We start from the raw sequence: 27,506 nt of genomic DNA, 5'->3' as shown, positions 1-27,506 counted from the left end.
ACAACACTACCTATGTGGAACTCCTCATTTGAAACTCTTCAATCGGATCACTACAGCAGCTTTATCAAAATCATTGCTGGTATCTCACATAATATGAATTGTTTCTTTTCATTTATTGCTTCCACGCTGAATCTCGGACATCTAAAGTCGAAACATGATCACGGCAACATGTTCGGCACAAACATTGTGGGCTGAAGGGCTTGTTTTCATGCTGTACTGTTCTATATTCTATGTTCCTCCTTTAAAAAATCCCTCTCTGAGCAATTTTGTTTGTCTTCTGTCCCAATATTTGTGGAGCAATGCCAATATAAGGAGATATTGCAGTAGGTGACAAATAAATTGATAATATTTTGATAATGCTCCAGGCAAACGCATTGGGACATTCTGCTGCATTAAAAATGATATAAGATGTTGATTAAATCATTCATTTAAAACTTTTGCAGCCTAAACTGATATTTTCTCTGTTATAAATAATTGAGGGAATACTGAGGATTTAACATAAAACTGCAATGAATACTTTGATAATGAGGCTCAATTTTTCTTTTTGCACCAAAGAACCATCTCCTGTGAATGTTCCGTTGTATAATTTTTTATTTTTTTTAACTTTAAACGTAGAAATATGCGTATTATTTAATAATGTCTCAAATAATTTATTTATATCAAGATGCTGTAGAATTCTGATTCCAATTGTTGCTGTCACTCCAGTAGTCTTGGCCCAGATACAATGCAATGTTTATAAGGTGAACTGTCTACAGCTTAATTGGAAATTCTTTTCACAAATGTAAAATGACAAGCTGGTAAAGAAGCAAATTGTATATGACACAAAAAATGTATTTTGAGATTTTAACCTATTTCTTTTGGAAAAGCAATGCATTAGATCATGGATTTAAATAAAGGTTGTTTAATCAGTCCCTGGTTTGTTTCAGGCTGGCTATCCTGGATTGGTAATGGGATTATCATCTTCATTATGTGCAAACAAAGACGCCCTTGAGCTCCAAGATTATTTTACGTTGAATCTTGCTGTGTCCGATGCCAGTGTTTCCATTTTTGGCTACTCACGAATAACCATTGAGATATTTAACTTTTTCCAAGATGATGGATTTTTCAACACACCTATATGGACTTGTGAAGTGAGTTAATTTAAATCCTTGCACTTAAATATAAAGCAAGGATCTTACCTTGTTTTTTCTTCCTTGTTTTATTCTTTCATTGCAAATTCGATGGTCATTATGTGCTTACAAATATATTCTCAGTATAAAAAAGGACAAACCTCATCATATTATATTGAGACTTAATCATATGAATTCATGGAATTTATAAAAAAACTGTGTCCCACAGTGGTGCAGTGGTAGAGTTGCTGTCTTACAGCGCCAGAGACGCGAGTTCAACTCTGACAATGAATTAGAATTAGAATTAGAATTAGAATTAGATTTCTTTATTGTCATTCAGACCTTTCGGTCTGAACGAAATTATGATGCCTGCAGTCATACACAGAACCAATAAAAACAAAACATATAATAAACACAAATTAAACATCCACCACAGTGAGTTCACCAAGCACATCCTCACTGTGATGGAGGCAAAGTCTTAGTCTCCGTCTCTTCCCTCCTTGTTCTCCCTCTGCGCTGAGGCGATCGATCCAGGCCGGAGATGCCGCCCTCCAGTCCAGCGGACCTCCATGGTGATGTCGCCGCCGCCGAAAGCCGGAACGCCGTCTCCGCTCCGAGACGGCCCGCCACAGCATCAGCTCCGGGCAGCCGCTCCGGGCCGCCGCCCCAGCTCCGAGTCCCGCAGTCTCCGCTCCAGGTCCCGCCATCTCCGCTCCAGGCCGCCGCCCCAGCTCCGGGTCCCGCAGTCTCCGGGTCCCGCAGTCTCCGCTCCAGGCTGCCGCCCCAGCTCCAGGCCTCTGCCACTGGAGCCTCGGGGTCAGTCGCAGGCTGGAGGCCGCCAGCTCCGCCATTAGGCCTCAGCGCAGACGGAGGCAGAGAAGGCGGATACATCACCGCATGGGTTTACTCCGGGTGCTCTGGTTTCCGGCCACATTCTAAAGATGTACAGGTTTGTAGGTTAATTGGCTTCTGTAAATTGCCCCCAGTGTGTAGGATAGAATTCATGTATGGGTAATGGCTGGTCGGTATGGTCTCGGTGGGCCGAAGGGCCTGTTTCGTCGCTGTTCCCCTTTAATCAAAAACCTCAGAATGTCTGTATTGCTATAATAATGTTTTTTTGCATTTTTGTTCAGGAAGATATCCTTGTCTGATGGGCAAAAACAAGCATCCCTGAGTGCTCAGCGCTCCTTTCAATAGTGTGTGTTTGTAGAAGGATCCCACCTGAAACATCACCTATCCATGTACTCCAGAGATGCTGACTGACCCGCAAAAAAGAAAAAACCTTGACAAAACGGTCATAGATTATCCAAATGCAAACGATGGGATACGAAAACATCCAAAAACCATAATTCCATTTCAAACTCAGTGCTTACTTTCACTCCGCAAGAGCAAATGGGAAACCTTTGCCTGGATTAAGGGGCATTAGCTACAGGGAGAGGTTGGACAGACTTGGATTGTTTTCTCTAGAATGCCAGAGGTTTCTGGGAAACCTGATAGAAGTATATAACATTTTGAGAGGCAATAGATAGGGTAGACATTCAGAACCTTTTTCCCAGGATGAAAAAATCAAATACTAGCTTTAAGGTGAGAGGGGTAAAGTTTAAAGGAGATGTGCAGGGCAACTTTTTTTACACACAGAGCGTGGTGAGTGCCTGGAATACACTGCAGGGTTAGTGGATTAGGTAGATATGATAGTGGCATTTAAGCTACTTTTGGATAGGCACATGGATATGGAGGAGTAAGAGGAAGAGGTTCTCCAGAGATGCTGCCTGACCCACTGAGTTACTCCAGCACATTGTGTCTATCTCATTAGATATGAGATATTTGTGGCATCATTTTCAGCACAGACATGTTGGGCCAAAGGGCCTGCTCTTGTACAGTACTGTCCTATATTCGATGTTGAAATTTAAACTAACAACTATAAAAATTCCATTAACTGCTTGGGAACATGTCTGCTAAACACTAACTGTAAACTCAAGGTTGAAACAAATGAGAACAATACAACAACACAATACAATACGGTTTATTTGTCACATTGCACATAAGTGCAAGTGAAATGAATATGTCAGCAGCGGTACAATGATAAAGAACACACACAAAAACACAATAAGAATTTAACATAAACATCCACCACAGCATTCATCACTGTGGTGGAAGGCACACAATTTGGCCAGTCCTCCTCCATTTTCCCCCGTGGTCGGGACCTCAACCCTCCAGATGGTAAAAGGACGAGGTACAAGTCCAGGTAAGTCCAGAGTCGGCTCTTCCCCACCGGAGACCGCGGCTTTAAGTTGGTGTAGGCCGCAGGCCGGCGGTCGAAGATTTAAAGTCCCCGCCGCGCCGCAGACAGAAGCACCGCAGACTGCAGGGTCGGCGGTCGAAGCTCCCCTCCAGGGGTGATGGTAAGTTCACGCCGGGCCCGCGGTAGAAGTTGGCCGCGGGCCGGCAGTGATGGCTTCTTCTTCCCCTGGGTTCTCTCCGAGGGATCCCGGGCTGTAGACGCTGCGCCTGCTTCAGGCTGCCGGCTGCCCCGGGCCAGCGAAACGGAGCGCTCCCCTCCAGCGAGCCCCAGCGAGGGCTCACCCGCTCCACGCCGAGAGTCCACGCTGCGCCCGCCGCTGAAGCCCCGGCCGCGTCTCCGGGAAAGGCCGCGCCGATCCTTGCTGTTAGGCCACGGGGAGGCGACCTGGAAAAAGTCGCCTCTCCATGGAGGAGGCGGCCGAAACGGTTTCCCCCTCACCGCCCCACACCACCCCCCACACAAAACACACAAAGAAACATTAAAAACATACTTTAAAGCAAGACAGAAGACAGAACTGTGAACAATATTTTTAAGGATACTTGATCAGCAAGGGTGTCCGGGGTTATGGGGAGAAGGCAGGGGAATGGGGTTGAGAGAGAAAGATAGATCAGCCACGATTGAATGACGCAGTAGACGTGATGGGCCGAATGGCCTACTTCTGCTCGCATGAACTTATGAACTTGGTGTGGCTTCACATCAAGTTGTGTTGGATAATGGTCTTGTGAAGCACCTTGGGTGGTTTTCTCATGTGTAATGCAATATGTTGAGTATGCAACCGCAGGATGTTTGAACATTCCTCAATTCATCTCTGATTTTTCCCACAAACATCGCAACGATCCAGTGGTGTACCAAACTGCCACCCTTATTCAAGCTACTCATGACTAAACTTTGCTCTCCACACTCTAGGCCCAACTTCCGCGACGTGAACGCAAAATCGAGATTGACTCGCGTGTAGTGCACTGGTAGAAATAATATCTTTGCAAATGAGAATAAAATGAGGGCCTCTCTGCACCCAGTTCTATGCACAGAAGAAGGTTTCCGACCCAAAACGTCACCAATCCATGTTCTCTAGAGACGCTGCCTGCCCCGCTGAGTTACTCCAGAACTTTGAAGAGTAGAAATTACAACAATGCTCAAAAGGTAGAAACAGGGAACTGCAGATGCTGGTTTACAAAGAAGGACACAAAGTTCTGAAGTAACTCAGCAGGTCAGGCAGCATCACTGAAGAACGTGGATAGGTGACATTATGGTTTGGGATCCTTCTTTAGACTCAACCTGGAATGGAGACGCTTTGGCCCGGGGTTCTTCTTAAGACGACCCGAAACATCACCTCTCCAATGCTCTCCATAGATGTTGCCTGACCTGCTGAGCTACTCCGACGCTTTGTGTCATTTTCTCAGCACTAGGCACTCCTGGTTCAGCCCCCCTCCCAGCTGTTCTTGGTCAGCATCTGCAGGCTTCCATTGGAAATGGCAAATCCAGCACTGAGGTCATTAAAAACAGGTGTGGGGTCATGAAGCAGTCATAAGACCCTTAATTACCAAATATATTACAGGCACCTGCTAGTTTTGGGTAGCTCTTTGGATAACTTATGCATACTCAACCAAAATTGGGTAATCGGTCAATTGGCAATTGAGCCCAATTTCAAGAATAAAGAAATCAAGAGTTACCCCCATTTACTTCCAATTGTGTGTGTGGGAAACCCCAAGAGGTCCCTGATATCCATGTAATGCAACAAGATCGACACAAAATGCTGGAGTAACTCAGTGAGTCAGGCAGTATCTCTGGAGAAAAGGAATAGGTGACGTTTCGGGTCGAGACCCTTCTTCAGACTGATGCAATTTATGAGGTCGAAGTCTAACCTAATTTGCAGTTGAAGTGAACACCACCGTAAGGTCACTGTGATCACTTTGGTAAAGCTAATATTTTAACATCTTTTGGAGTTTGTAATTAGGAAACAGTTCTTAATTATATAATGCTGGTGGTGAATATGTCAATGCTACAGTTTATTTACAATCTCTGCTGGCCTATGTAACAACCCAGTAAACAGCATGTAAACATTTGGTTTGGAAATTGCCGAATAAAAAGGGTCCTGTTAGACTAGTGTTCAACTGCTCCAGATTGAAATGAAAACTAGATGAAAGAGGAGTACGTTTCCTTTTGCTGCGAGCGTGTTTCTGCTAGAATAGTTTGATTTGTTGAGCATGGCCTGCGGTGCTGTGGAGACAGTGCTAATGCAACTGGACCCAGTTTCGATGCCCATTGGCTTTACAGCATGGAAAAGAACCCTGAATGAAGAATTAATTTGTGAAATTGAGTTAGAGTTTTGGCATTTGTCAAACTGTTTTTTGGGATTTAGTTGCTACACCATTTCCTGGAAGAATTTAGATTCTATGGCGTGGACTGGCATTTTGATTTTAATCTTTTAGGTGGATGGAGTTTTGACTCTGTTGTTTGGTTTGGGCAATATTAACACTTTGACAGCCATCAGCATCATTTAGTACATCAAAAACTGTCAGCCACACCAAGGTAAACCACCCGTATATTTTCTAAACAGAGCTACTTTTTCACTGTACCTTTAGTGAGTGACCTCACGATGGCCTGGGTTGACACACAGCAAACAGTGAGAGTGTGGCACTGTGGCGCAGTGGTAGAGTTGTTGCCGGAGTGCCAGAGACCCCGGTGTGATCCTGAATACTGGTGCTGTCTGTACAGAGTTTGTACGTTCTCCCTGTGACTGCGTGAGCCATCTCCGAGTGCTCCGATTTCTTCCCACATTCTAAATTCTAAATCCTACAGGTTTTTAGGTTGTGTAGGAAGAAACTGCAGATGCTGGTTTAAGGCGAAGATAGACACAAAAAGCTGGAGTAACTCAGTGGGACAGGCAGCATCTCTGGAGAGAGAGAATGGGTGGCTTGTCGGGTTGACCCGAAACGTCACCCATTCTTTAGCTCCAGAGATGCTGCCTGTCCCGCTGAGTTCCTCCAGCTTTTTGTGTCTATCCCAGGTTTATAGGTTAATGGGCTTCTGTAAATTGTCTCTAGGGTGTAGGATGGAACTACTGTATGGGGTGATCAATGGTCGGCAATGACTGAAGGGCTTGTTTCCACGCTGTATCTCTAAAAAAACAGGGTTGCAATGTGGGCTTTATAGGGGGAGGGGGGGAACTGATCAGACTGCATATTGAAACATTTCAGAGCAGTTATGGGCCCCATATCTGAGGAGCAACATGTTGGCATTGGAGATTGATTAGTAAGGTTGTCAAAGGTTATGGAGAAATTGTAGGAACATGGGGTTGAGAGGGAAAGATAGATCAGCCATGATTGAATGACTCAATGGTCCGAATGGCCTGATTCTTGACTTATGAACTCCAATAATAGTCAGAGTTATTCAGCTTTAAAACAGTCCCTTCACCCTAACTTGCCAATGCCAATGAAGATGTCCCATCTACACTAGTCCCATCTGCCTACATTGGCCCATACCCCTCTAAACCTTTCCTACCCATGTACCTTTCCAAATGTTTATTGATCTTTACAGAGTAAAAACAGTGAGTGAATTGTAGATGGCCAAATATTGAAATCAGATAAGATTGAATGATTGAATTTCAAGAGTTTCTCATTGCCAGTACATGCAGACTTCATGACATGCATTCAAAGCAATGCTATTACTCAGAAATGTGATTTCTTGTCCCAAAATACCAGTGTGTTTGCCATTGCATTCTTATCTGATAAGATATTCTCCTCCTGTCTCTCTCCAGCTTGTATTATGCTGGCATTGCTTGTTGATTTATTGCTCTCTGCTGGTCTGTAGCTCCTCTTCTGGGCTAGGCCAGTTACACAGGCAACGTGTGGTTAAGTGCCCTGCTCTAGTTAGATGAACATAATACCTGTCTTTGAGACAGATCTATGGGATAATATCACGGTTTAAACCCAAATCTGAAAGAATAATTTGGGGGTTGAAAAACAAGTAGTATTAAACCTTTCTTTTCTATTATACGTTTCAAAAAGATTGATGCTGGAATAAACATTGTAATTTCTTTCAGACCTAGCAATATCTCTGGACAACATGGACACTGACTTTTCAAGTCGGGACCCTTCTTCAGACGGATTGTAGGGGGTGAGGAGAGGGGGACAAAGCCTGGCAGGTAATTGGTAATATGAAAACACGGGTGAGGGGGGGTTTGATAATCAGCTGGTTGGAAGAGGCCAGAGATGAAAGCAAAATCTGTGTGACAGGACTAAATATTTGCAAATTGTGAAGCCAGAGGAAGGAATGGGGGGGGGGGGGGGGGGGGGGGGGGGGGGGGGGGGGGGGGGATAGTGTGAGTCCAGGTGGGGCTCATGGATAGAAAAGGTATGGGTCAAATATGGGTAAACCATAAGGACATTAAGTCAGCACGGATATGTTGGGACAAAGGGCCTGTTTCCATGTTGTGTGTCTCTTTGTTCAGGGAAGTAGGTATTGGAGCAGCCTGAAAGGAACCATGAAACCTGCAAGGATACATGAGAGCAACAAAATTATTTGTGAAGCCATCAACTGTCTCATCTTCAAATAGTTGGGAGACAGTAATCTAGTTGATTGGATAGGTAAGGAGGCTGCAGATAGTCTTGTGGATATTTACAGGGATCATCAATGCATGGAGCAAGCTGGTGCTGTTTCATCAGAGGTTAGAGCGGGAACAGTTCTTTTTAACTTGCTGTATTTCGAGCATAGTTGAAGAGCAGCCAAAAATATCACACTTGCTCCTACTAGTCCTTGTTTCCCTTGCAAGCATTGAAGTTAACTAAAGGCCCTGTCCCACTTACATGTCCTTGGCATGCAAATTACGCAACCTCGTTGTCGCGTTGAGGCGCACGGGCATCGTGTGGCCGTGCGGGGCCGGTCCCACTGAGAAGCGCGGAGGGGTATGGAGTTGTGCGCGGTATCACGCGGCACTCCGGTATTTTGTACCAAACGAAACTTCGAGCGCCACCGGTCTGTCACGTAACTGACGGCCAAAGTTGGACAGGCCCAAGACCCTGGCGTGATGCAACGCCTCACCTCCAACAGCAGCAGAAGCAGGCAAATGATCGTCGAACTCAGCCTGGGGCTCACGGCCGTTGCGGATCCTTGAGGCCGCATGTGTCCTTCTAGGCCATTAAGTGCGGCCTTTTGAATGAATCCAAATTTTGTAGAACAAATCCTTTTATTTTTATTAATATATTTATGTTTGTCTTTTATTATTTTTATTTTAATCTAAAATGAACGTATTTAAAATACCAAAGAGTAAAAGAAGATTCAACAAAATAATCCTCCCAGACTGACGGCCACAATTAAAACATTAGTAAGTCATCAGGGCTATTTTAACACCTGTTCTGCTCATCATTTAGTTCTAATGCGACTCTAGAATGTACGTTAACCTCCCTGCCTGACTGGCGCCACCACCACCTGAGGCTGGTTGACGAGAGGGAAAATGTCGGGGAGAGTCTGCTGGCCATCCAGTCTACAGTATTATCAACTTTTGATAGCGGTGCACGTGGCTTTCAGTTTGAAGTTGAGTTTGAGAATAGTTAAACAGCGTATATTTGCTTCACTTTTAAAAAACATTCTGTCTGCTTAACAGCCCATCACGTCAAAGAAAACAAGGAGAATGCTGAGGGAAGAAAAAATAGTTTTTAATGGGGATTGGGAACTGCAATATTATCTTGTTTCTGCTAAAGATACGATGGTTTGCTTGCTTTGTGATACTGCAATATCAACATTGAAGAAATTCAATGCTCATCAGCATTATGCCAATCATAAGGACAACAATTATTTCAAATTGGAGAGTGAGGCGCGAAAGGTTGCATTGCAGAAATTAAAAGATGAAAAGCAAAGGGGGGGGGGGGAGCCATTTATCGATGTAGAAATCGTAAAAAAATGCATTGTCAAAGTTGTAGGACGCTTAGACCCCGATAAGGTTTCAAAGTACAAACAATTGCCTCAATTGCCAGCGTGAATTAGCCCTCAACGTAACAGAACAACTTCACGTAATACTCCAAAAGGATACATTTTGAAGTATATCTAATTTAAGTTTCTTGGATGCGACCTTATTAGATTACAGCCAACTTAAAACTGCATTCCAACATGAAAAGTTTCCCCACCCCTGTAATAGACAGTAAGAACCAATCTCGCAGGATGGAAAGAAATCAAATACCAGAGGGCAGAGCTTTGTGAGAGGAGCAAATTTAAAGGAGACTAGACCAAGTGGGACCCGTTGGGTCCCTGTCACACGGGAGGCCTGGTCCCCCAACGCAACCTGTTCCCCCAACGCAATATTCCACAACTCATCCGTAGCTCCCAACTGCGCAGGAACGGCTCATTTCCCCTCATCCCCCAGCACTCCCTCCCCCTCCTCGTCATCCTCCCTCTTCTTTCCCCTCTCCTCCTCCCTTCCACCATCGCTCCCTCGCCTCTCCCTCCCTCTCCTTTCCCCATACCCACAGTCACTCCCTCCATTACTCCTCTCCCCTCCCTACCCCATCCTATCCCTCTGTCTCCACGGGGTGGAAGATTGCAACCTTCACGTGGTCCGCCCTGTTTCGACTAATGCAATCAACTCCACGTGCACAAATGGAAGATCAAATAGAACGAGTTGTCTTACAACTTTAGGCTGTGCACGCCACATGAAAGAAGAAGAGTCTCTGAAACTACTCAGTTTTCAGTGGGGGTCATGCGATCTCTCCAGGGATGCTGCCTGTCCCGCTGTTACTCCAGCTTTTTCTGTCGGTCTTACTTGAAAGAGTGCAGTCAGTGAGGGGATGGGAACAGATGATGACTGGAACCAAAGGACAGGTTTGCCGAATTCCACCCGGCAGAGCGTTAGTGGTGCAGCACAACTGCTCACTCAGCTCCTTCAGCTTTTCCTTTCATGTTGGAAAACGACACTCTAACGGTAAAAAATTTACATATTCCTGTAGCGTTTTATCCCGTGGATTCAGAAACGGCTTACCTGAATATTCCGAGCTTTATTTCTTGAGTTATTTATGAAAATGTTCACAAATCTAAAATATCTTTGAAAATAAACGACTGATGACGTCAAATGAGAGCTCGCGACGCCTGCTGTGCACTGTTTCCCACGCGCCGCCTGCTGCGCACATTTCCACCCGCAGCGAGTTACTTGACCCCCGACTCAGTCATTTGGTCACCGTCTGCCCCACTCACCGAGTTCAAGTCCACCCTCTCCCTCTTTCTCCGCCCTCCCCTCTCTCTTCCCCCTCTCTCTTCCCCCTCTCTCTTGCCCCGCCGCTTGCAAGCTCGGCATTCCTCGTGTACACGTCCGCCCACAGCCCTCTCTCTGTTTCTGCCCTCAAGCGAACCAGCCCTCCCCTTTGACGACCCGTCCCCCCCCGGGCTCTGGATTGAAGCTGCTGTACACACAGTCCTTTGGTTGATGCCCTGTCCACTCCCCTCCCCCTCTCTGCGCCCCTCTCTGCGTCCCTCTCTGCGACCCCCCCCCCCGCGTCCCCCTGCGTCCGGCCCCCCGCGTCCCCCCCTGCGTCCGGCCCCCGCGTCGTCCCCCCCCCTGCGGTACCCCTGCGCCCCCCCCCCCTGCGTCCCCCTCTCTAGCAGCGCCGGCGAGTTGGGTGCGGGGATGGGGTAAAAGGAGTGAATGAATAATACGTTTGGTCGCACCGATGTAGAGCAGCTGACACCTAGAGCAGCGGATGCAATAGATGAGGTTGGATGTGAACCTCTGCCACACCTGGAAGGACTGCTTGGGTCCTTGAATAGAGTCGAGGGGGAGGTAAAGCGACAAGTGTAGCATTTCCTGCGGTTGCCCAACACCTCCACTCGGTTTGCAATACCGACCTGATCTCCCGGTGTCAACTCCACCTCCCATTCCGAATCCAACCTTTCTATCCTGGGCCTCCTCCGTGGCCAGAGTGAGGCCCACCGTAAATTGGAGGAACAGCACCTCATATTTTGCTTGGGCAGTTTACACCTCAGCAGTATGAACATTGACTTCTCCAATTTCAGGTTTTCTGCTTTCTCCTCCCAGCTCTCCCTCAGCCCACTGTCTCCGCATCTTCCCTTCTTCTTTCCCCCCCCCCTCACATTAGTCTGAAGAAGGTTCTCGACCCGAAACGTCGTCTATTTTCTTCGCTCCGTAGATGCTGCCTCACCCACTGGGATGCTCACTTTGTTGGGGGTGTACTACAGACCCCCAAATATTAAACGGGAATTAGAAGAACAAATATGCCAGGAGATTGCAGACAGCTACAGGTCAAATAAGGTTGTTGTAGTAGGGAAATTTAACTTTCCACAATATTCCCTCCACCGCAAACGGTGTCTGAGATGGGCCGGGAAAATCATCAAGGACCCCTCTCACCCTAACCATGGACTGTTTGCCCTCCTCCCATCAGGGAGGCGGTACAGGAGCCTCAGGTCTCGCACAAGCAGGCTGAGGAACAGCTTTTTCAATAACACCATTACACTGCTGAACTCACAGTCCCGTCGCTAGCTATCTTTTATACTCTCCCATTTGTATACATTTATTTGCCTATGTACCAGTTTAATTCATCCACAGTGCACACATTGTTTAACCAGTATTTTTATTTCTACTATCTTGCACTATGGCCAGACGCTAAACTGTATTTCGTTGTACCTGTACTTGTATTTGTGCAATGACAATAAAGTTGAATTGAATTGAATTGACTCTATAACCTGAAACACCCTCCCTCCCGACAGATGCTGTCTAACAAGAAGTAAATAAGTTATTTTAAGCATGAATTGAAATAATTCAAAATCTGAATTTCAGATTAACTATCTTGTGAATGATGTGATTATTATTAATATGCTTTTCTATTGATGTTTATTGATCAGAATGTTCTGAACTCGGCTTGAAATGTGATGCGAGTGAGAACTGATACGTAGTTTAGTTTATTATTGTCACGTGTACAGTGTGAAAAGCTTTATTGTGGCGTGCTATCCAGACAGCGAAAAAAACATACGTTTACAATCGAGCCGTCCACAGCGTGCGGATACAGGTTAAAAGGAATAAAGTTTTGTGCAAGATAAAGTGCGATAAAGTCTGACTAAAGATAGTCTGAGAGTCTGCAATGAGGCAGATGGGAGGCCTTGACCGCTCTCTAATTGGTGATGGGATGGTTCAGTCACCTGATAACAGCGGGGAAGAAACTGTCACTGAATCTGGAGGGGGGCATTTTCACATTTCTGTACCTCTTGCTTGATGGGAGAGGGGAGAAGAGGGAGGGAGAGGGTGAGACTGGTCCTTGATTATGCTGGTTCCATGGTTTGTTTTTTTCAAAACAAAGTCTGCATGTGAAACCACATTTGCATGTTATGTCTACATTTTCAGGAGAATGTACGATTGAAATGCAGAGTGACATGGAAAGTCTGTGAGCGGACAGGACGTCGAAGGACGAGATGCTGAAGCCAAGAAGCCGAAGCCAAGATGTCGAACGGACAAGAAGCTGAATGGACACGAAGCTGAATGGACACAATACCGAACGGACATGACGTCGAACAGACATACCATCTCGGGGGACGGGATTGGTCTGACACCAGTCAGTCATTAACAAAGGTCAGCGATTGGTCCAGATCTCCACGTCCATCACATCACTGGCCGGGGGTGAGAGTATTTGCGAAGCAAGAGGAGTTGAGTAGAGGAGCAAAGAGGTCCTCCTGCAGTTGTACAGGGCCCTAGTGAGACCACACCTGGAGTATTGTGTGCAGTTTTGGTCTCCAAACTTGAGGAAGGACATTCTTGCTATTGATGGAGTGCAGCGTAGGTTCACGAGGTTAATTCCCGGATGGCGACACTGTCATATGTTGATAGATTGGAGCGGCTGGGCTTGTATACTCTGGAATTTAGGATGAGAGAGGATCTTAATGAAACATATAAGATTATTAAGGGTTTGGACACGCTAGAGGCAGGAAACACGTTCCCAATGTTGGGGGAGTCCAGAAACAGGGGCCATAGTTTAAGAATAAGAGGCAAGTCATTTAGAATGGAGATGAGGAAAAACTTTTTCACACAGAGTTGTGAATGTGTGGAATTCCCTGCCTCAGAGCGGTGGAGGCTGATTCTCTGGATGTTTTTAAGAGAGAGTTATATAGAGTTCTTAGGGATAGCGGAGTTAAGTGATATGGGGAGAAGGCAGGAACGGGGTACTGATTGTGGATGATCAGCCATGATTACGTTGAATGGGGGTGCTGGCTCGAAGGGCCGAATGGCCTACTCCTACACCTATTGTCTATTGAGATGGGAGGGTGGGGGCAGCTTGAGCTTGCATTTGTAAAATGGTGGGAGTGATTCCAAGCTGCTGCAGTGATGTGATGGACGTGGGGGTCTGTACCAATAGCTGACCTTTGTCCATGACCGACAAAGTGTCGGACCAATCCCGATCCTGGAGATGTACAAGGTACAACAATTGTTTCATACCTATTTATGAAACAGTGTTTCATACCTATTTATCATTTCGGCTTCATGTCCATTTGGCGCATACATTTTCGACTTCATGTCTGTTTGACGTCATTTCCTTTTGGCGTCGTGTCCTTTCGATGTATTGTCCATTCGGCATCTCGGCTTTTCGATGTGATGTATGTCCGTTCGACATCTTTGCTTCGACTTCTCAACCTTCGGCGTCCCGTCCGGGTACTGGAAAGTCTAATTCAGGCTCAGGACCCCTTGACCATGTGTAATGGTTAGACTGGGCATCCAAAGATCACACTGGCTCAAGTCTATATCCAATGCCACAGAGCTGAAAAGAGCCCAATACTTTTTTTGGTAATTAGTTCAGTTAATCTGAAGCCAAGATTTCAGTTTGACTCGCTGGATTTCAGTTTGACTCGCTGGATTTCAGTTTGACTCGCTGGATTTTTTAAACAAAATCTAAATATTAACTGAAGAAATAATTTTTGCTGCTTATTTTAAAACATTTATTTTTGGATAGTTGACTTGGAGGAGTACGTTTTGACACTTATCAGCAGATATCCAGTATCTCAAAGTAAAACAATAAGTGCTGGAAATTCTCTGCCTCAAGGCAGTGGAGGCCGATTCACTGGATGCATTCAAAAGAGAGTTAGATAGAGCTCCTGGTGATAGTGGAATCAAGGGATATTGGGAGAAGGCAGGAACGGGGTACTGGTTGTGGATAATCAGCCATGATCACATTGAATGGCGGAGCTGGTTCGAAGAGCCGAATGGCCTACTCCTGCACATATTTTCTATGTATCTATGTAAATGCTCAACAGGTCAGGCAGCATCCGTGGAGAGAGAAACGGGAGTTGGCATTTAAGGTTAACTAGGAAATAGTGAGCCCAAGTTGGTTTTACTTTTTCATCCAGTCACCAATATAACAATGATGAACCCCATTGTAGCATTTTGAGCCACTCTTAACACCAAAGACTACAATGTCATTCAGCGATTGCAAGAGAACTACCGAACTGGTATAGATGCCTCATTTGTCCAGCAATTAAACATGTCTGTAGTAACAAAGACCTGCAGATGCTGGTAAATACTCAAAAAGACCCAAAGCGCCAGAATAACTCAATGACTTCAGCAGCATCTCTGGAGAATATGGATAGGTGACGTTTCAGGATGGGGCCCCTCATTAGACTGGATGAAATATGTCCCTCTGTTCTGTGCTACCTCTTGCACATCAGGAAAATAGGAACTGCAGTAGGATCCTCAAGCATGTTGCAACAGTTATGCGTTAACAGCAGATCTGTGGCTGAACTCTGTGTACCTCTTTATCTTGTATCGTTTTAAGAACTTAAAATCTTCCAACCTCAGATCAAAATAAGGTATTCCCAAGCACCATTGGCATTTGCAAATGTTGACCACTATCTGCATGTAGAAGCTTCTCCCACCTTCACGGTCTCAATTTATTGTGCCTGCTCCATTGATATAGATTCCCCAGCCCAGAGGAATAATTTTCCTCCATCCTCAACATCAGTTCCCTTCAAACTAGATTTGTATCATCTCTCGACTCTCTAAAGTACAGGACTATGGAAAGGTAGGTGGTAGCTCAGGCCCACTCTCTAGCTGTTGGTAGGCTGGTTCAGTTGCCTGATAACAGATGGGAAGAAACTGTCCCTGAATCTGGAGGTGTATGTTTTCAAACTTATGTACCTTTTGCCCAATTGGAGAGGGGAGAAGAGGGAATGTCCAGAGTGTGTTATCCTTAACTATGCTGCTGGCCTTGCTGAGTGTAAATGGAGTCAACTTACATGACACTTCCTGTGAGGAGAATGTGTTCTTCCTATTGCTGCTGCCCAAGTTCCCCAAGTGAGGAGGGCCAACCAGGGCATTGACAAGGTAGAGTGAGGCTACAATGGGAATGATGGACAGCTGGCGCAATGGTCATGTGAAGACGGTCTCAAGCTCCCTAGATATCTGCTGCTGCAAATTACTTCTGGAGTTTTAATTAGTGCCATCTGTGTTGATTAAATATTTAATTACTTCTCCTTACGTATGGCGTGCACAGCCTATAGTTGTAAGACAACTTGTTCTGTTTGATCTTCTGTTTGTGCACGCCAGGTTGATTGCATTCATCGAAACAGAGTGGACCACGTGAAGGTTGCAATCTCCCACCTCATTTAATTACTTAAGGTTCACATCAGATTGGGTGGCACAGCAGTAGAGCTGTTGCCTCACAGCACCAGAGACCTGGGTATAACCATATAACCATATAACGATTACAGCACGGAAACAGGCCATCTCGGCCCTTCTAGTCCGTGCCGAACACTTACTCTCACCTAGTCCCATCTACCTGCACTCGGACCATAACCCTCCATTCCTTTCCCGTCCATATACCTATCCAATTTATTTTTAAAAGATAAAAAAATGAACCTGCCTTCACCACTTCCACTGGAAGCTCATTCCACACAGCTACCACTCTCTGAGTAAAGAAGATCCCCCTCATGTTGCCCCTAAACTTTTGTCCCTTAATTCTCAAATCATGTCCTCTTGTTTGAATCTTCCCTACTCTCAATGGAAAAAGCTTATCCACGTCAACTCTGTCTATTCCTCTCATAATTTTAAAGACCTCTATCAAGTCCCCCCCCCCCCCCTAACCTTCTGCGCTCCAAAGAATAAAGACCTATCTTGTTCAACTTTTCTCTGTAACATAGGTGCTGAAACCTACAATCATGACCTCTGACACAGGGATAATTTGCATGTCCTCCCTGTGTCCCATGTGGGTTTTCTCCTTGTGCTCCGGTTTTACCCCATATTCAAAAGGCATGTAGGTTTGTTGGCTAATTGGCAGCTGTAAAATGCCCCCAGTGTGTAGGGATGTGAAAATGGGATAACATAGAACTAGTGTGAACTGATGGTCAACCTGCACTCGATGGGCTGAATGGCCTGTTTCCATGCTGCATCTCTAAAATAAACTAAGATTGTAAATTCCTAAATGTAGAACTGATGCTTGAAATGCAAAACACAAAATGCTGGAAGTACTATGCGAATCAGGTCATGTTTAGTTTTGAGAAACAGCATGGAAACAGGCCCTTCGGCCATCCAGTCCAATGATCACCTGTACACCAGTTCTTTCCTACAAACTAGGGACAATTTACAGATGCCAATTAACCTGCACATCTTTGGGATGCGGGAGGAAACCAGAGCACCCGGAGAAAACCCTTGCAGTCACAGGGAGAACATACAAACTCCACACAGACAGCACCCATTGTCAGAATCAAACTTGGGTCTCTGGTGCTGCAAGGCTGTAACTCTAGAGCTGTGCCACTGTGTTTCCCAATGTGCAATGCACTGCGCATACTTTACACTGTGTGCAGAGAGAAGCAGAACCAATTACCTTTCCAGCCGAGAAAGGGGGGGATTTGATTCCCCATGTTAACCATTGTTATAACAGTTGTGCTCCACTTTACAGGTCTCCTTTCTAATCTGTACAGCCTTCATCCTGGCCTGGTCCCCTTACGCCGTGATCTCAATGTGGTCAGCATGTGGCCAACCTACCTCAGCCATCACAAGCATCCTGGCTTGTCTCATTGCCAAATTTGCCAGCTTCGACAACCCCATCATCTACTTTGACAGGAGCCCCAAGTTCCACCAGGAAGTGCAAGCTCTCTTCCACTGCTTGAAAGAAAACAATGAACCCAACATCGTTGGTGGGCAAGAAGACCGCAGAGACAGGAAACAAGCGACAAGTGTCTGGTCCTTCAGATCCCCGCATCTAAGACATCAGCCTTGGGAGCAGAATTAGCACCTGGTTTAGATGCTGCTGCCAACACCATTGTGACCTCAAATGTGAAAATTAGAACTGCTGCCTGGGTTTGATCCTGACCACGGTGCTATTTGTATAGAGTTTGCACATTCTCCCTGTGACCACATGGGTTTTCTCTAAGTGCTCCAGTTTCCTCCCACATTCCAAAGACGTACACATTTGTAGGTTAAATGGCTTCTGGAAATTGTCCCTAGTGTGTAGGATGCAAAATGGAACTAGTGTATAGGTGGTCGCTGGTCAGCAAGGACTCGGTGGGCTGAAGCGCCTGTTTCCACACTGTATCCCTCAACTAAACTGGACTAAAATAGTTTTTATCGTACCTCCAAGATGAAAATCCTCTCATATGATTCAGAATAGGGAGTCTGGAGTGTAAGCATAGTTAGAAAGCAGGTTCCTCTTCCAATGGATCACAGTTCTTTGATCCTGATCATCTTTGTAGAGGAAATCTTGAGATTGTTCTGGCCAGTTTATAGCCTTCTCATCTTACTGCAAAATCATTTCTCTCATGCTTACTTTCTCTAACAAAATGATTAAATAAATCACACAAATACAAAATGCTATCACACAGTCAGTTTTCACCTCCACTTACAGCCCACCACAAAGTATGAAAAACAGGGTTGAATTTTCACGTGGCTCTTGCATGGTGAAAATATGAATATTGTATTTACAATTTTTTTTTAATGAAATGAAAACAAGTGTTCGGTTACAACAAGGCCAGCTATCCACGTGAAGTTATTATCAATGTTACCTTTCCAGCCATTTATTTTCCTTCCTCACAAACAAAAAAAGAGAAAATATAGTTTTAACAGAACTGTTCTGTGGTGGAATAAACAAGAGAGTGGCAGCTGGAGCAATGCAATCTTCTCTCATGACCATCAGCAGTGTTTAGAGTTTAGTAATAGAGTGCACAAACAGGCTCAACAAGTCCATGCTGACCATCGATCACCCGATCACATTAACTCTCTGTTATCCCATTCATCTACTCCCTACAAACTAGGGGCAAATTACAGAGGACCAATTAAACTACAAACCTGCATGTCTTTGGGATGTGGGAGGAAACCGGAGCACGGAGAGGCAACCCACAATGTCACTGGGAGAAGGTGCAAACTCCACACAGACAGCACCGAGGTCGGGATCGAACCCGGGTCTCTGGCGCTGTGAGGCAGCCATTGTGGCAGCTTCTTTGATGAGGTTGTTGAGCAGCGAGGCTGAAGCAATGGAGGCTGGCAGTGCTTGCATATCAAAACGTGTATCCACAATCCACTCCTCCTAATTCAACAGACTCCCAATTCACAAACGCAAATGGCCCATCATCACAGTTCTATTCTATGACCTTCTCGTCAATGCTGCATGCCAAAGGCAGGTTTTCAGGAGCATCTCGAAGGAGGAGGTGATTATGGGAGAAATATTAGAACTCAGAGGTTTGGCACCTTTGCAGTGTAATCTCCTAGCCCAACTGTGTTGGAAAATAATGCTGATGAACACGCACTTGCAGAAGTTTGGTCAGACAAATATTCTTTAGCACTTGCTGGCACAGGGTGGCAGAGTGGCGCAGTGTTAGAGTTGCTGTCGTGCAGCACCAGAGACCCGGGTTCAATCCTGACTACGGGTCTGCTTGTACAGAGTTTGTACGTCCTTCCTGTGATCGTGTGGGTTTCCTTCAACATTCCAAAGACATGTGGGTTTGCAGGTTAATTGGCTTCTGTAAATTGCCCCTGGCATGTAGGGTACTAAAACCGGGTAACATAGAACGTGCGGCACTGACTCGCTGGACTGAAGGGCCTGTTTCCACGCTGTATCTGAACTAAACTATGTCGAATTTTCCACAGCACATTTTCATTGGTGAAAATTAAAGTAATTAGGTGAGAAAATATCCATTCCACTAAATCCAAAAGAGTTGACATTTTGTATGCCTTTTCAAACTGCATAAAGACCATGGCTTAGGCACATAGGCATTGGATAATGTGTTGGATAGTCCCTCTTGGCCTCACCATCCACCCTACCAGCCGTCACATACAACAAATAATCCTCCAACATTTTCGCCACCTCCAACATGATCACACCACTTGCCACATCTTCCCATCTCCGCCCCTGTCTGCTTTCCGCAGAGACCGGTCCCTCCGTAACTCCCTGGTCAATTCGTCCATTCCCACCTGAACCACCCCCTCTCCGGGCACCTTCCCTTGCAACCGCAGGAAATGCAACACTTGTCGCTTTACCTCCCCCCTTGATTCTATTCAAGGACTCTATTCTACTGCTAGGCCACTGTGCCGTCTTTAGATTTAGATCAATAGGACATATTTCCTACATCGGTGCCTGATTTCCCACACCCAGGTTAAATGGAAAATTAACATTGAAATTTGTACAGGTTTTGCTGTGCTCTGATGTATCACTTCCTTCTGCTGAGATATTTGTGGTATTGTGCTGTCTCAGCAGAAGCATGTTATTAATTGAAATAATTCCAGAAATAAAATGTGGTTTATAATATCTAATACATTCTTCCTTTCTCACCAGTAGTTTTATTTGTATGAAGAGCCATAGGATATTTTTTCCATGTTCGGGACATTATGTAAATGCCGATTGGTTATTAACCTGATTATGGAATTTATAATGCTATTGCCTAATATTGCAATTTTAGGACTTTCGTTATTAATTCCTAGAAATGTACGGTAAAACTAGAAAATATTCTCCAAGTTCTTGTGATTGTATTTGTGATATTTTCTGGGTTTACTGATTTCCAATGTGAAGATGCCTGATTTTGGTCATTTCTAGAACCTTGGTTAATTTCAGTTTGACCATTTCTACCTTTGGCCAATTAGATTATTTCTAACTCTGCAATTTCTACTTATTTCCATTTTTATTTCCATTTATGGTGGGTTTATTCTTTTTGCTTCCATAGTAATTATTGTTTTTATTGATTTTTGGCAACTTCCAGATGTGATGATTTTGAGTAACAAGGAACTGCAGATGTTGGTTTACACCAAATATAGACACAAAATGCTGAAGTAACTAAGTGGGTCTGGCAGCATCTCTTGAGAAAAGGAATTAGGTAACATTTCTGGTTGGGATCCTTCTTCAGATCTTCATCGGATGATGGGTCTTGACCTGAAACATTACCTATTCTTTTTGTGCAGAGATGCTGCCTGACACTGATCCAGCATTTTGTGTCTATCTTCTGTGATCTTCTCAAGTCTGCTAGTTTCCAGTTCTAGTAATTTTTGATTCTGGTGAAGGTAGTTTCCAGTTATGATGGTTTCTTTCCTGATTATTTTTGGTTCTTGATACCTGTTTCAGATTCTGCTGAGTTCCCAGTAGAGGCAATTTGCACATCTGATGAATCCCTTGGGTTGAGAATTTTCTGTTGGGATTTTTAGGTCAGTAGATATGTACTTGTGGTAAATGCTAGTACCTGTAATTTTTATTTTGTTAAATTCGACTGATTTCCTCTTGTAGTTCCATCTGTTTCAGGTGAATTTTCAGATCTTATGATTTTTATGTCCCATAAAAAGTTCCAATGGTATACATTCTGGTGATTTTTTGGTACTGGCGGTTTCCAGGTGCAAATATGCCCATTGACATTTGAGTTATTTTGTTTTTAGGTCTGGTGATTTTTAAATGTGGTGGCGTCTGCTTCTATTGAAAACCATTCCTTGTGATTTGAAATCTTGGGGGTTTCTAGATCTGACCATTCAATGTTGCAGTCATAGAGCATAGATCATAGAGTAAGGGGAAACAGGCCCACCTTGTCTATCCTGACTAAGTTGGTACATTGTGCTAGTCTAATATGCCTGCATTTGGCCTATGGCACTCAAAACTCTTCCCATCCATAGATTTGTCCAAACGTCTTTTAAAAGTCATAATTGTCACATTTCTATGGCTTTCAGGCAGCTTATTCCAGATACGCACTATCTTGAAAAAGTGGCCCCTGATATCCCTCTTAAAACTCTGCTTACTTGAAGACTATATGTGTCTCCATGAGTTCCTAATTCTGATGAATTTCTAGTACTGACCAACTTCCAGCTGAGGTAAATTCCCTGTCTTGGTGATGTCTTGGCCCAGAGAGGGGAGCCTGGTCCCTGCAAGAGCCTAAAGACCAGTAACCAGAGCGGACCATGGAGGGAGATGGCAGTGGATGCTGGACAGAGGCCCGGTAAGAAGAACCAGGGGGTGTTACATTCCTCACCATCACAGTTTGATGTGGGAGGCAACCCCTGAGGAACAAGGGATGAAGAGGGCCAGGCGAGGAGAGGGACATTGGTTGGGATGGAGGGGACGCTGCAATGGGCCTGTGGCAGCTGCAGCTGGGTCTGTAAAATGGGGCCTCTTGCATATGGACTCAGTAAGCTATTCTGTATCTGTACTAGCTGAGGGATTGTGCTCACATATGGTGATGATCTTCTGATCTCTATACAACAAAAGTGTTTCACTGTACCTTGGTAAAGAAACCACTGAATGTGATCATTCTCCCATTCTGGCCATTTCTCCTTTGGGGTCAATGTGCAGTTTGGTGATCCCAGGTCCTTATTCTTGTGGTTCGAGTTTTGATGATTTTCAAATGTGAAGTTTGCTTCTGGTATATTTTCTGTTCTGGTTAATTTATTCTCTGGCGAATCTCCATCCTGGTAACATTCTAGGGTAGTTTGAATTTCCAAAGAAGAAGGTCAGGATCTAAAAAAACAAGGAAAATTCTGAAATTGTTTTCTATAAGGAGAGAAATAGTTAATAGAGAGAAATCTTTTCGGGTTATGCGAATTTACGAGGATCAAAAACAGCTTCAACTTATTGTTTTTTTTTTGTTTTTTTAAATATTTTTATTAGAAGTAGACATATTATAAAGTATAATTACATATTATAGTAAAAAGACTTTTCATATTCATCAGTCATACATTATTAAAATTTTCAAATCAATTACTTCTGCTTCTAGTGTTTTTATTTTTTTATAGAAAGAGAGAGAAAAAGAGGGTAGAAAGTTACAAATAAAAAAAAACAAAAAAGATTATAAAGTATAGCTTTTCATCTGATCCTGAGTTCAAGTTTCAGTTGGGTCCTCGTGCTGTGCCAATCTATCCCTTCAGATAGTTAATGAATGGAGCCCAGATTTTATCGAAAATATCTTGTTTGCCCATTAAGACAAGTAATTTTTTCTAAGTATAGGGTCTCCGACATTTCCGTAATCCACATTTTAATTGTGGGGGTTGTAGGGCCTTTCCAAAATTTTAATATTAATTTTTTCCCGATTATTATACTGTAGTCGAGGAAATTTCTTTAGTTTGTTGTGAGTGTTAAACTTTGTTCTGATATTCCAAGTATTATTAATTTTAAATAAGCCTCAACTTATTGGTGTAAACAAGGAACTGCAGATGCTGGTTTATACCAAAGATAGACACTAAGTGCTGGAGTAACTCAGCGGGTCAGGCAGCATCTCTGGAGAACATGGATGGGTGATGTTTCGGGTTGGCAAAAGACACCTATCTTTTTGGACCATGAAGAAGGGTCCCGACCCCAATAAACGTCACCTCTCCATGAGGAGTGGCGGTGCCTGACGGCAACGGTTCGACTGCAGTCTGTCTGTCTTTTTTAATTTTTGTCCAGCTACATGTATGTTTTTGGTTCTAATTTTTATTATTTTTTAGCTGTGTATATGTGGGGGGGGTGTGGAGGTTGGGGAAACCGTTTAATCTCTTCCCTGTATGGGGATCTGACTTTTTCCCTGTCGGGTCTCCGGTGTCGTTGGGCCTAACATCGTGGAGCCGGCGGTGGCCTCCAACCGGAACCAACCTGAGGGCTCCAGTCGCGGAGCCTGCGGACTCGCCATCGTGGAGCTGGCCGACTTCGGAGCGGGGAGAGCTGTGGTGGCGCGCGGCTGCAACCCGACTTCGGAGCTTCGGAGGCTCCGGCCACAGGCCCGGTGGACAGGAACATCGGGAGCTCGCAGGTCCCTGGTGGGAGACCGCTTTTCATAGCTCCTGCAACGGCAATTTCTCCCGCCGGAATCGCGGGGTTTAAATTACTCTGAGCGGGGTCTAACATCGCCCGGCGTGGCTTAAACGGCTGCGGGACTTGCCATCGCCCGCCGGGGGCTTTAACATCGTGAGCCCCAGTCGCCTCGACGCTGCAGTTGGACGGCTGGACCGCAGGAGAAGAACAAAGGGAAGAGATAAGACTTTTGCCTTCCATCACAGTGAGGTGTTGGAGATTCACTGTGATGGGTGTTTGTGTAAATTGTGTTAAGTGTGTGTCTTGGGTTTTTTTTTGTAATGTCATGACTGCAGGAATGAAATTTCGTTCAAACCTTGTCTGTTTGAATGACAATAAAAGGCATTCTATTCTATTATCCAGAGATGCTGCCTGACCCGCTGAGTTACACCAACACTTTGTGTCTACTCTATCTCAACCTGCAGGTTATGGATATAAAAAGTTTTTTTTTAATCTGCCGATGCTGGGTATTTATGACATTTTTTGTCTTTACATTTAGATTTCCAACAACTGCAGATTTGTGTTATTTTACTGATCACAACTCTGTTTTCTGATGAATTCGCCGCTAGTGAGCGAGGACTGGTCTCTCTCCCTGTGACTGATGGCTCTTCCACCGAGCTGGTGAAACAACCGCGTAGGGTTTCTCCCACCGCACGCCGCCAGCTGCTGAATTTACTGCCAGTTCCTTCCAATCCCGCAGGAATGCAAATCCCCGTCCGTCACCAGAGTGCCAGATATTAATATGAAAGACCCAGTGACCCGTAAAATTGCGCATCTGGACCGCCTCGGCGTGACGCAAGCGGGCGTATTTAGGTGAATTGGAGAAGTTGGGACCGAGGAGTGAAGATCTTTACTGATTCCGACAGCACAGGAAACTTGGAAGTGAAGGACAGATCGCAGCGGCGGTGAAAGTGCCTGTCACCCGTGAGTAGATATCTGTACCGGGGTCTCGGGAATAGAGAGCAATGAATGGAAGGGTCTTTCACGGCTACTCACATGGGTGGGCAGTACCTGATCCCAGAGTAGTCCTTAATACTGAACCAAACCCCAGGCGTGCTGTCCTGTTTCTGCAGCATCGCCGTCAATTATCCCGACAGTGGGATAAAACCAAACCCAGCACACAACGGTTGAGTTAAAGTCTGAAGAGTGTTACCGACCCCAAATATCACCAATCCATGTCTTCCTGCGCTGCTGCCTGCCTGCCTGCCTAACCCGCTGAGTTACTCCAGCGCTTTGTTCACGGGGATGAGTTGAGTGTTAAGCGTTGATCTTCCGTCTTATCTTAGTTAAGAGAAGGGGCGAGAGATGCCACTCGGGTGCAAGGTAAAGGCTGGAGATGCAAGGAACTGCAGATGCAGGAATCTTGAGGAAAGCACGACGTGCTGGAGGAACTCATCGTATCTTCAGACCAAGGTCCCAGACATTGGCCACCCGTGTTGTGCGGAGATGCTGCCTGATCCACTGAGTTACTCCAGCACTTTGTGCCTTACTCTGGGGTTGGATGGTATTCTGGAGTGGCCCTGGTGTTGGGATGATAGTGAGGGGGCTTCCATCTGTACAGTTGCGGGAGACCCCGGTAACTCGCCATCACCGGGGGTCTTGTAGCGGGGTCAGGTATTCGCCCGAGAGCGGATTGCCGGACGCCCCCTCCCCTCCCCTCCCCTCCCCGTGGTGTTCACCTTGTGTGTGTTTTCTCATTGACTGCAGCTTTCGGATCAGGATTCCATGAGTGCCTTCACCATGTCTGTCCTAACTCGGGCGATCGTCATTCTCGGTAAGTGCCCCATTCGTTCCCAGTGAAACGCAGCGGTTAGCCGTGGCACGGATTTCATCGGGTTGAGAGAGGAGATTGAGACAACTCCAAGAGACGAGAGGCAGCTGAATTCACCCGCAGCCAACACAGACGGAGCGAATGGTCCTGGCTTCTTAAAACCCGACCCAGCCCCGCGGAGGGAACACCTTGCGTTTCCCGCACTCAACCGCGCTGCCTGGATCACATAGATGTAGACCTCCCCGTCTTGTCCAGCGATTAGTGCGGAAGGGCAGGACACACATAGATGGAGACAGTCACACAGCGAGAAAGCAGGCCATTCTACCTAACCTGCGCATATCGACCAACACACTAGTCCCACTTGCCTGCGTTTCATAAACCTATCCTATCGATGTACCTGTCTATTTTTCTTAAACTTTGCGAGAGCACCTGCCTCAGTTAGCTACCTCCTCCGGCTGTTCGTTCCATACACCCACCACCCTTTGTGTAGGTTATATCCCATAGATTCCTATTAAACTTCCCAGGTCCTAGCCTGCTCAACCTCTCCCTATAGCTCAGACCCATGAGTCCTGGCAACATCCTTGCAAATCTTCTCTGTGCCCTTTCCAGCTTGATAACATCTTTCCTATAACATGGAGACCAGAACGGAGCACAATAATCTAAATGTGGACATCTCTGCGATGTGCAGAGAACTAGATTCGGCAATCTGGAATTTGCAGAGATTCGCCCAAATGACATCCTGATATTCTATATACTACTGAGAATTAATTTCCTTGATATATATCATTCGTTCTTTTCATTAAACTCCAAATATGTTCACATTTATGTTGCTGCGTTTTGTTGCATCAAAATTAATTATGATAAGACATACGAGCAGAATTAGGCCATTCGCCCATCGATGCTACACCGCCATTCCATCATAGCTATCGGGGCTGGAGCGGCTTTTATTTAACCTTTTCCGCAAACCACAATTTCTAATTGTTCCAACCGTTGTGGCTGATTCTCGAGCTTGTGACGGGAGGTAACGTTTCGGTGTTACAGGGAATTCTTCTTTTAATGCCCACAGGGACTTTAACATTGACCTCACCAGCACAGGGAGACCAAGGAACAGGTATGTTTGCATAAGTAGACATTATCTAACGTCTTTGTTTAACTGCACGAGATCTGTTTTAAAAATACTTGTAAAATTCAGTAACAGGTAATCAATAGATTTATTGAAACGGGAAGGTGTGCGTCTGTACAGATCCCATGCAAGTGGTATACATCCCTCTCTTAAATGTTATGATCTCCATGTATCATCATTGATGTTTTCTCGTCGTTAATGGATTAATGTGCAATGTTGTGGCGTTGGTTTCGTATTGTGGTCCGTGTTAGAATTTAGTGAATAAATGCTCGCTAACGGGGATAAGGCGTGTTGGTCTGTTATGTTAATGTGATTGCGAGTTATGTTACTCTTTGTTCTTCAAGTGCCCGTCTCAGTCAACTGTTCCACCAGAGGAACTTACTTAAAGGAGGACCAGGTGGATGTGCTGTGCCCGCCACGGTGTGCCTATGCCCTGCTTGCAGTCTGGGGGTCTGGCGTGTATGCCTCAGTCTCCAGTATCTGTTCAGCTGCTGTTCACAGGTGAGATTTTCCAAATGAAGTTCACTCTTTAAATCTAAAATCAAGCTGATCTCCAAACACATTCCCGTGAGAATGACGCATAAAGAAGTGTCTAAACACTTCCGTTGATAAGTCCCAACACCCGTGGACACTTCTTCATGATCACTATTTATTATGAATTAAATCTCATGACGGTGTTGATGGTATTATGGAAATAAATAGTCCTTTTACTTTTTGCTCTCTTTTAAACCATTTGGCAGGAGTTAGCAGCTAATGATGGTGTAAATGTGAAACGTCAGATTTCCGTACGGAGTTTAACAGAAACGGGTTGACGAGTTTTATTCCCCCGCTGCATCATAAACAAGAGGAATCGATTGAATTAAATAATATCTGAAATTGTTATAAATTGGCCTCGCTGTAAAATGCCCTGACAATGTTTTGTCGCATGAGGTTTAATTGCTCACTTAAAGGCACGCTTATTAGGGCCTGTCCCACTTACGCGATTTTTTTCGGC

The 27,506-nt window shown here is 45.1% G+C and overlaps 2 protein-coding genes across 2 annotated transcripts in view; both read left to right on the top strand.

The window, feature by feature from the left end:
* Nucleotides 1-652: 652 nt before the first annotated feature.
* On the top strand, nt 653-17,621 carry opn6b (opsin 6, group member b). Its single transcript, XM_055641222.1, is given in 4 exon segments — nt 653-984; nt 986-1,130; nt 5,841-5,951; nt 17,289-17,621. Coding segments are annotated over 4 exon segments (693 nt in total). The 5' UTR covers nt 653-880.
* Nucleotides 17,622-24,253: 6,632 nt separating this feature from the next.
* Nucleotides 24,254-27,506, top strand: part of coch (coagulation factor C homolog, cochlin (Limulus polyphemus)) — a 36,693-nt gene continuing 33,440 nt past the window's right edge. The window contains exons 1-4 of the mRNA XM_055640668.1: nt 24,254-24,542; nt 25,326-25,392; nt 26,456-26,500; nt 26,857-27,013. Coding sequence (XP_055496643.1) covers nt 25,344-25,392; nt 26,456-26,500; nt 26,857-27,013 — 251 coding nt within the window. The 5' untranslated portion in view covers nt 24,254-24,542; nt 25,326-25,343. The remainder of the gene's footprint in view (nt 24,543-25,325; nt 25,393-26,455; nt 26,501-26,856; nt 27,014-27,506) is intronic.

This window comes from Leucoraja erinacea, chromosome 9, assembly GCF_028641065.1.
Source record: "Leucoraja erinacea ecotype New England chromosome 9, Leri_hhj_1, whole genome shotgun sequence".
Lineage (NCBI taxonomy): Eukaryota > Metazoa > Chordata > Chondrichthyes > Rajiformes > Rajidae > Leucoraja > Leucoraja erinaceus.
This window is presented reverse-complemented; position numbering and strand designations above follow the sequence as displayed.